The following is a 10,063-nucleotide window of genomic DNA, read 5'->3' as shown; positions in this document are numbered from 1 at the left end:
GGGAGGGGAGCCCCGCCTCCCCGGGGGCCCCGCCAGGCCAAGCACGAATGCACGAGAAGCCACGGCAGCATCCTGGCACAGGTAAGGGGATGAGGTGGAGGTACAGCCCCCGTCCTCCAGCACGTGGTGGCTGCAAGGCTCTTCCCGGTGCCCCGTGCAAGGCAGACTCGCCCCGCCGCAAAGCAGTCACGCTCCTGCCCGCTCCCGGCCGAAATCAACCCCGAGTTTTCTCGACCTAAAGTGGGGAACTTCGCGGAGCGGCTGTCACTGCGAGGTTTCAGAAGAGCTTGCCCTTGAGCTCTCCTGGAAAATCTGCATCTGCAAGATGCTGTAGTGCTCCAGCAGCTGGACAGATGGGCGCTCCTCTGCAACAGCTGCATTGCCTCTCACACAGGAATATTACTTCGAACAAATCCTTGCTTCTGCTGTTGAATCAGGGGCTCCTGCTGACTTTGAGCCATCCTCAGGTCTTAACTCCTTTTTCTCCTATTTGGGGCTGGATGGTCTTCTGTTTCAGTGTCCATGGGCGAGGCCTGAGGCACTAATCCAATATATAAATAACAAGTGATGGGATAGTTGTACTTCTTCCAGCCCCGTTGCTGACATTCCTTGAACCTTGTGGGGTTTCTAGGAGCTCAGGATGGGATGGAGAATATGGAGTTGATATTCACTGCCCAAGTAGTCTTGAAAGACAGGAGGACATAGTTTTAAGCAAATAGCTCATAAAGGGAGTTGGGGAAGAAGCAGCTGTTACAGGCTGACAGGTCCTAAAACTCTTGGTGTGACTGAAGCAATGAAACTTTTAAAATTACTCTCTGGGGACTGAAGGCTTCTGAGTTTTGTTTGGTGGGTAGAGTTTGTGTTTACATGGACAGAGAGAGCAAACAGTCTTTGAGAGCAGGACTGATCTGTTATGTCTGTAAGCTACTTTGCAAAAAGAGGTCCCTATTTTGGTGGGGCACCCAAGCTCTTGTATAATTAATAACAGAGTAAAACAATGACTCACTGTTTATTGCTAAGGGAGACTGTCAAAATGAACTTGGATGGAAGATCTGGTATCGGACTGTACGAAGTCTAGAACCAAAAGGAATGTTTCAAACAACTACTTTAATTTTAAGGATTTTTGAGGACTCTCATATATACTGCCTCTTCCCCCACCCCCACCAAAGTAGTTCTGCAGCTGGTGTAATTCAGACAGACTCCATTCAATGCTATAGCTGAGAAATCTGGCTTATGAGTCTCATCTGGAACATGCCAAGTGCAGTGCAAAAATTTAAAAGGAAAATGTAGCAGGGAAATTGCAGGAAACAAAGGAAACCAGCTTCTCTTACTACTTGGAGCAACAAAATTAATAACAAAAGTCTAACCTTTTTCTTGTTTTTCAGTTCTTGGCATCATTTGTCAACAGGGAAGAACATTTTGTCCTTAATAATAACCTGATGCTATTCCTTTAAGAAACCTTTCAGACTGGGCTTTAAGTGTAAAGGGCCAAATACTGAAACATACAGATTTACTTGCAGCTCCTGATGTTTGGTGGGTGCTCAGCACCAGTTTGGATCAGGCCAGACTGATTATACTGAAAAATAAGCTAAGAGTGAAGGGTAGAGTTGGCAGCCACAGCCTACAAAGTAGCATCAAGACCTTATTTCTTTGCTCCTGGCATACTGGTATATCTCTCTCTGCCTCCCTCCGTTCCCTAAAAGACTTCATCAGCAAAAAAAAAGCAGCCTCTGGACAGACCAGAAGCTGGTCTTGCAACAGAAAAGCTTTCATTGACCTAGTGCAAAAACTTGAATTTAGAAAGCCAGATCCTGCTTTCAGCAAGAGTGTTGCCATTCTCTCTGTAGAAAGGAGACATCATATTCTGATTTCAGTGGGAGTAGCAAGTGCTCAGGATCTGTTGTCGTGGCCTTGGACTGACTTTTAGTAGCCAGCCTGAAGCATTAAAAGAAAATTTGGGAAATATGTCCTCAGTCATGAGACTGACTTGTGACTATTATGATTTTGAAAACATTTTCTTTTTTCTCTGTTTGCTCTTTTGGATGCACTTGCTTTTTAACAACAACAGAAGGGTAGAAGCTTTAGCTTTTTGTTTTAAAAGATGGGAGGGGAGGGGGGAAACGAGACTCACAAATGCAGGAGCTCAGGCATTAAGGAAAGGCTGCCCATATTATGGGATCTATGACAAAGTCCTGCAAGCTGACAACATAGTGGTATGGGTAATACAGTAATTCCTGAGCAGGAAAAAACAAAACAAACGAACATTAAAAAACACTTAATGGAGTGAGTGTTGCATCCAGGTTTCAAGGGGAGGGGGAACTTAAAGGAAAAACAAAGATAACCTGGGAAATGTGAAAACAATGCCTGAAAACAAGCTGTTGTTCCTTTCTAACGTATAACAAGACCTGTTCCCTTCCTACAGATGTACACATGGAGTCCTACCTGTCGGACTGCGAAAGCCCTCTGAAGTCCCTACCTGGTACCCAAAGAACCCAAAAGCAGCAAAAGCGCTCACGGACAGCCTTCTCTCACATGCAGGTCATCGAATTGAAAAGGAAGTTCAGTCACCAAAAATACCTGTCGGCCCCAGAACGGGCCCACCTAGCAAAGAACCTGAAGCTCACAGAGACCCAGGTCAAAATCTGGTTCCAAAACCGAAGGTACAAAACCAAGAGGAAGCAGCTAGCCTCCGAGCTTGGTGGACTCAATAAGAACTCCATTCTCCCAGCCCTGAAAGGGGAGGACCTCTCCAGGGCCTCGCTGATCTCTGTGTATAACGGCTACCAGTACTGCCCATATCTGTACTACCTGAATGGCTGGGGTCCATCTTTTTGGTAACTACAGCTGATGACCAGTTGTGTGGGTCTAAACCAAACTTCTTCCTTTTTTACCATGTTGGTCTGTCCAATACTAACCAGGCATGGGAGAAAGTGCCTCTGAGCAAACTTGAGCATACTACATCTCATATTTGTCTTAAAGGTGTTTCAGCACTGCTTAAAAATCTAAAATAAAATTTTCCAAAGCACCTACTAATGCCATACACCTGCACAGCACTTTTTTTTCATCAGTCATTCTCAAGGGAGATCAGCATCCTAAGTGCAACTTTGTAAATGGGGAAGCTGAGGTAAAGTGACTTGGACAATGTTACCCAGTGATAGAGCCAGGATTAAAACCCAGCTCTCCTGCATACCTGTATAGTGATCTGCACACTAAGATAGAGCGTTCAACCCACCTCCTTCTCTTCCTTCCCCCAGAATTGAAAATCCCCAGAATTTAGGTGCTTCTGGAAAACTTCTTAGCTATGACCACCACGTAAGAACCGAAAGGAAAAGATGTGCTATAGAAGTTGCCTCTATTCTTTCATCTGGATTAACACTGTATTGTGTAACTGATGCTGAATACAGGGTCTTTCAAACAACCAGAGCAAAGCTAAGGGCACTGAATTAGGAAAACAAATAGCTGCTTTATTTTACTTGCATTTATAAGTGCTTTTTCTTGAAGGGGAATTCAGAGTCATATGTTCCTAAAGCAAGAGTGTATAGTATATCCCTACAAATGTCAGGCCATGTCAAAGATGCCAGCATTTAAACCAGTGATTCTCATCCAGGGAAGTGGGGCACCCCAGGATGCTACCAGATGCTTTGAAGGGTCCTTTGAGGTGTGAAGAGATGAGCAGATAAATCAGGCTCAGGCTTGCCCCTGCCTGCACAATTCCCCCATCCCTACAGCCCAGTCCCTGTGCAAGGAAGTAAGCGCTGAAATATAAAAATCCATTTTGGGGTTTTTTTTTTAATTGGGTGCCACTCAATTCACAGAAGTTATGGAAGGGTGTCTCAAGTCCCGTAAGGGGTGCCTGGAGTCCAAAAAGGTTGAGAACCACTGATTTAAACTATTGTTGTATATGTGTACATAAACTGCATATCACTGCCTTTTACTGTTTGGAATTAAAACTGCTCAAATCTGTACCACAATACCTATGCTGCTAGTTGAAGAAAATTCTCCTCTGACTCGATGTAAAGGCTTCTGAAGCAGAAAGTCTAAAGCTGTGCCTCTGCTGTCTTAGGGAAGTTGTGCGTGATTATGTCTTGCATATACCAGACGTGAAACGGTCACGCACCTTGCTATATGCGCTAAATGGGGGGGGGCTCCTCAGCTGATTTTGATGTAATTTCATTGACGTGGGATCCAAGACAATTTGCAGCTGCTGAGAACATAGCCCTCTAATTTTCCCATAACTTTCAACGGTGATAGGATGCCCCCACTGACTTAGCAATGATTGAGGAAAACAGAGTGATTTCAAGAAAATAGTAGTACAGTGACAGCTCTCTCTCATATTTGGGTTTTGACACTATTTAAACACTAACATACAGATTTAAAATGGAAAGGTTTTCAACTCTACTCAGAGTAAAGAGAAATAATTTTCTTTCTAAAAGTAGATAAAAAAAGCAGGTTAGTGGTGTTAAGAATGAACTTATAGGCTTGTTTGTTGTACAGATAACCTTGTAGATCAAACTGGGGATGGTGCACACGTGAAACAGTGATGTTCATTTTGCGTAAGTTTAATACATACTATAGTGACTGTGTGTGTGCTACTGAGTACATTTAGTCTTTATAGGAAGTAAGGGGGCACAGTTATTCCCAGGCAACAGTGGAAGTGCAACACAGACAAAACGTTTATGCAGTTTCAGTGACATAACAATACTTCGCATGTGTATTCACAAGCGATCAAGAATGGCTTGTCATTTAATTAGCTCCCAGATATTGAATGTTGGCTTTGCAGTTACTACTGTTGTATAAGTTGTTTGAAATGTATGGCAAGATAGCATCCTGTTTTCTAACTAGTCTGAATGCAACAGCTAGTATCTTCAAATTACACTTCTCCCAGCTCATGCTCTGTTTACAGCCTCCTTGCTCTAAAAGGATTGTACCCCATCTCCCTTAGTCAGCATTCAGATTGGAAGGTCATCTCCAGGCTGTTACAAAACATGTTTCAAATCCACCCCTGTTGTTGAGCCACTTTCCAAAAGAAGTGATTATACAATACTTGGAACAAAAGCTTCCTTATGAACATATGCTATACGGCCCTGATTCTCAGTGAATTCGCAATTCAGGATCAGACCTGAATGTAGAAATCCACACATTATTGCCTGGCTGCTCTTGTGGTCACTTTAGATGTGTGTAAAGCATAAGTGTTAGCTGGTCAGAATGGTAGGGTCTGATTTTTGGTTAACCTAATGCAACTGATCTCATTGAAATTATTTCTGACCTTTATACAGTGTAAGCAAGAGAAGACTGAGGCTTAGTGCATCTCCTCTACTTTGCACGTGGTATGGAGCAAGGAAGCAGAGGCTCCAATTAATTATTCTGGGCAACAGTGAGTTGGGTCATGAGAATTGTATATGAACTAAGCACTTGCTTGGGTTTTTCAATGGGAATATGTTTCTGTTCTAGCTCTGGGTTTTTACTCTTGGCATATGAGCAATAACAAAACCTTCTTGCCACTTCATCTCTACTGTCTCTGCCTTGTATTTTGCTGAATTAGCGTAATGCAAATGGTTGCTCTGTGTGTGTGCGTGCACGCATGCGCGTGCATTTGATACTATTACCACCCTAACAATGTGTGTATTTTACCCTGGAATAAAACAGTGCAGGAGATTTCCTAGAAACATGTGGTGGGTTTCTGGGTTGGTTTTTTCTGTCCTGTTTTTAAACTCTACCATCTGTGTTTCAGACTCCTGCATTTTTAAGGCTAGACAAATGTGCACTAGCACTGAGGTAAGGATACATTAGCAAGAACCTGTGCTCCTATTTCCTTGTATGCTGGCATAGGAGGCAGCTGTGGGACCTGTGCTTGGGCCTTGTATGCAAAGAACATGGATGGCTAAAATGACTCCACATGCTGGAGCAGATGTGGCCTGGTAGGCTTGCATGGTCATGAATGGGAAGTAGTCCTTACTACACAATTACTAGCACTTCAAGGCTGCAAAGCTGGGGCTTGATGGAAGTCTCTGCTCAAATTTTAGTGGGTTGGAATCAGCTTCTAAGGGAGTTCATACCCTGTGAACATAATACTGGAATGGACGTCCTGGATCTCAAAGTCCAAGTCTTCTGCTATTGCAGGTTCCATATCACATAATCCCTCCTAACTGATCCAATTCCGTTTTAAAAGTAGCTAAGTCTTTGACTGGATGGCTGTTCCAAAACCTCACTAACACTATGCACAGCTATAAGTCCCCTTCTACAGTTTATATTTCCTCAATGCAATGCCTCCACTTCCAAAAATATGACTCTGGCTCTCAAAGCCATGCTTCAGCCTTTATTCAGTACAGGCCAGATACTGTAATGTCTTATATCTGTTGGTCAAGTTGTATTCTTAAATGTCAGCTCTCCTTTTGTAGTCACAGGGGCTACTCCTCGGAGTACATATGGAAGAATCAAGCCTTGTGGGAGCTTCATACAATTAAGTGTCAAAAGTAGCAAATACAACAGCGGTTCTTCAAAATAGCAATGTATAACAGGTCACTATTGTGAAATCAGAAAAAAAATAAATTCCTTAAACTTTGATCATTTGAGTTATAAGATGACATAACCGCTTTGTGGAGAATTGCTGGCTGTGGACAGTAGAACAGATAAGGGAAAGTGTTTGTTCCTTGTAACTCCTCTGCAACTGCTTCGCTCACCGTGGCCTTGAAGATAGCAAAAAGTATGTACAACTCTGATTTCCAGGTGCAGGCAGGGAGTGTTATTTCTCCCTTGTCTCCTCCATAGTTCTCATCCTGATAACAGCAAAGAAGTAATGAAGTAATGCTTATAGCTGCTTTTCTAGCTAATTTCACTATATGATCACGTGAGTTGTAAGCGACTGTTAAAAAGTATATAAGCCTCCTGATTTTGCTCTTGGGAGGGAACCCCTTCCAAGTGCTTGGGAAATCCATGTCACTTTGGAGTCCCCCCCTACAGCTGTAGTTTCTTTTAAATAAAAGCTTCTGCTGACCTGACCCAAAAGTATGCTGCGTGTGTTTCCACAACAATTCCTGGTGCCGTGACTCGGATCCAGAACACATGTTGAGGAAGGAGGACCGCAGACTGCCCCCGCCCGAACCCCGAGGCGCCAAACTTGAGAGGTAAGAGACCTAATTCAAAATCTCTGTTGGGGTTTCGGAGGAGGACTTCCATAGGCTCCCAACTTGGCCGTGGTAACTGGATCTGAACCTTGTTAAAACAGGTCAGTCTGAACCTTACTGCCGGCTAAAATTTTCTGTCTGGTAAAGGATCCCATTTTGTGAAGGTAACATACGTTTTATTTAGGGAGAAACTGTTTGAAGCACCTTCATCCTACAGCACATCGGGCTTGTCGTTAATTAACTAAGGCGGTGTGGGGGAGGAGGTCTGGCTGACTAAATAAATGTGCATGTGTGTGTATTTAAAAATATGAGCCACTGACCAGGTCTGAGACTACGGTTGGGTTCAGCCGCCCCAATTCTGCCTGACAGGGCAGTTTTGAAAGCAAGGGGGCCCAACTGGAACCTCGTGACCCAGTGGACAGGGCTTCCCAGTGATTGAATAAATGTGTGTGTGTGCATTTAGAAAAAGGAGCCACTGACCAGGTCTGGGACTAAGGCTGGGTCTAGCCGCCCCGATTCTGCCTAAAAAAGGTAGCGTCGAAAGCAAGGGGGCCCAGCTGAAACCTCGTGACCCAGTGGACAGGGCGTCTGAGTGATTTTGTCTTTTCCAAACCCCTTGTCCCAGTAGCTTCTGCCGAGAGCAGGAGTGAAAGGATTCCTCTTGTGTTTCCCTTCCCATTTCCATTTTATGAGCCGGTGTCGGGTCAGAAGCCTTTTGTCTGGGCAGTGAAAAACTGCGGGGCAAGGCACTGAGCGGCCCGGACATCCTAAATAAGCCTCTCCTACGTCTCCCTGTGTGACTGAAAATGGGAACGAGTCAGTCTAAACAAGTTCCCGTCCCCCCTAAGGGGACTCCGGCGTACTTTATGTACACACACTATTCTCCCGAGGCTTGCAAGTACCTGGATAAGTGGAACTGGTATACTAGGGATGATCCTGTGAAGCATTTTCCACAAGAAGGAACATTTGATCAGGATAAAATAGTGCACTTAAGAGGGGCTTTAGAGTCCCGTGGATCCAAAACACCACAAAACCAGTGGGACGCGTTCTTTTATTGGTATGATGAAATGTCCAAAAGGCGGACAGAATCTCAAACTAGGAGCCTAAAAGACTCTCAAGAAAAATTAAAACAGCAGTTACAAGCTGTTCGGGAGAAATTGGCTGCTCCCCCAAATTACACGCCGGCCACCGCTCCGATGTATCCAGCATTGCCCGGGGCGCCCCCACCACCGGAGCCAGCAGAGGATATCCTTGACCTTTGTTCGAACCCTGCTCTCCTGGGACTCCCACATCAGCAACAACCGGTTCAACATCAGGCTGCAGCCCAGGCTAGTAACTCATTAGCTGAAGCTCCTTCAGTAAATCCATCCACGGAGCTTAATAGTCTGGACTCATCCACCATATCTGCCACTCAATCATCACCAGTGTGGCAATTTACTCCTGGGTCACAACCCACCACAGGTGTATTTAGAAGAATGGGAATAGGCATGGAAAGATCTCCCATCAATCTTAGATCCCGAGCTGCACAAGTTTACCCCCTAAGACAAATGCCAGGCATTGGCACCGATGGACAAAATATAGTAACCGTGCATGCACCCTGGACTCCAGGTGATCTCTACAATTTAACTCAAAAATTCCCCAAAATCAGGGAAGACCCAGAAAAATTTCAGGAAGAATTGCAGACTGTTATAAATTGTTATAATCCAACATGGGCTGACATTAATCAGCTCATGCGATCGATTTTGCCCAAGGAAACTATGCTACGTCTGTATGCTGCCTGTACTTGGCCAGATCAAAACCCAGGGATTGGCCAAGACTTTATTGACAAGAGAAATGCTTTGGTTCAGGCAGTTCTCACAATTTGCCCAAAAAAGGCAGACTGGACCAAAATAAATACCTGTAAACAAAACAAAAATGAACACCCCAGTGACTATTTGGAACGCCTCAAACAGGCATTTGAACGATACTCAGGAATGGATAACCCAGTCGGAAATGCTAAACAAGCAATAGTGGCAGCATTCATCCAGGGACTTAACCCTAAAATTGCTGAGAAAATTCAAACAGTAATTATTGGCTGGGAAACTAAAGATTTGACTGAAGTCCTTGCTGCGGCTAACCATTTTCATAACAAATTGGAACGGTCTAAAGACAATGCCGAGTTTAAGTTAATGGCCTTACAGATTTCTCAGTTGCAGGGTCCAGGTAGAGGAAGGGGACGAGGACGGGGAAGGGGAGGCCCGGGTAGATTCAGGGGAAGAGATAGATCCTTGAGCCCACAAAACCCAGGCTATGGGAACCAATGTCATTATTGCAAGCAAGAAGGACATTGGAAATCAGAATGCCCCAAGCGCCCCGGCCAAGGACCCAGACCCCAGTCCCTGCCCCCACCTCCACTTCCTGTCAATTTTCCCAGTGTTGAATAGGACAGCCTGAGGGACAGTGACATCATCGCTCCTTTGCTTGCTACTGACCAATCTGGTCCGTTTGTTGAATGCCTTATTTCTGGTAAACCTGTCTCCTGTCTTGTCGACACCGGAGCATCCCGCTCCACGCTAAAGGCTGCTGAGTTTCCTTTTCTACCTTATTCTCCTGAAACTATAAATGCTGTCGGTATAGGCGGACAACCTATCCCACATCCCGTCTCTGAACCTGTCTCCATCTCTATTGGCCCTTTGTCTGAAAATCATGCCTTTCTTCTTAGCCCCTGTGCACCTGTCAACCTTCTTGGTAAGGATTTGTTGTGTAAACTGGGATGCGTGATTTATTGTAGCCCAGATGGTGTTTACCTTGAGGTACCAGAACATAGGGAAACTGAGCTTGTGGCTTTGCTAACCCAGGAGTACTCTGAACCTGACACTTCCTACTTGCAAGAGGAACTGTTGGCACGAGTACCTCCACAGCTGTGGTCCACCCATGCAAATGAAGTGGGGCACATGCTG

General features: G+C 44.8%; 1 protein-coding gene across 4 annotated transcripts in view; it reads left to right on the top strand.

The window, feature by feature from the left end:
- NKX3-1 (NK3 homeobox 1) overlaps positions 1 to 6,591 on the top strand; it is a 16,286-nt gene extending 9,695 nt beyond the window's left edge. The window contains exons 1-3 of one of the 4 annotated variants that reach the window (XM_025210149.1): positions 12 to 81; positions 2,423 to 2,834; positions 5,277 to 6,591. In XM_025210149.1, coding sequence (XP_025065934.1) covers positions 48 to 81; positions 2,423 to 2,834; positions 5,277 to 5,403 — 573 coding nt within the window. In that variant the 5' untranslated portion in view covers positions 12 to 47 and the 3' untranslated portion in view covers positions 5,404 to 6,591. Of the gene's footprint in view, positions 82 to 185; positions 468 to 2,422 lie in introns of those variants that run through there. The other 3 variants (XM_025210151.1, XM_025210150.1, XM_006028703.3) reach the window with 3 other exon arrangements.
- Positions 6,592 to 10,063: the final 3,472 nt, after the last annotated feature.

Source organism: Alligator sinensis, unplaced genomic scaffold, assembly GCF_000455745.1.
Source record: "Alligator sinensis unplaced genomic scaffold, ASM45574v1 scaffold685_1, whole genome shotgun sequence".
Lineage (NCBI taxonomy): Eukaryota > Metazoa > Chordata > Crocodylia > Alligatoridae > Alligator > Alligator sinensis.
This window is presented reverse-complemented; position numbering and strand designations above follow the sequence as displayed.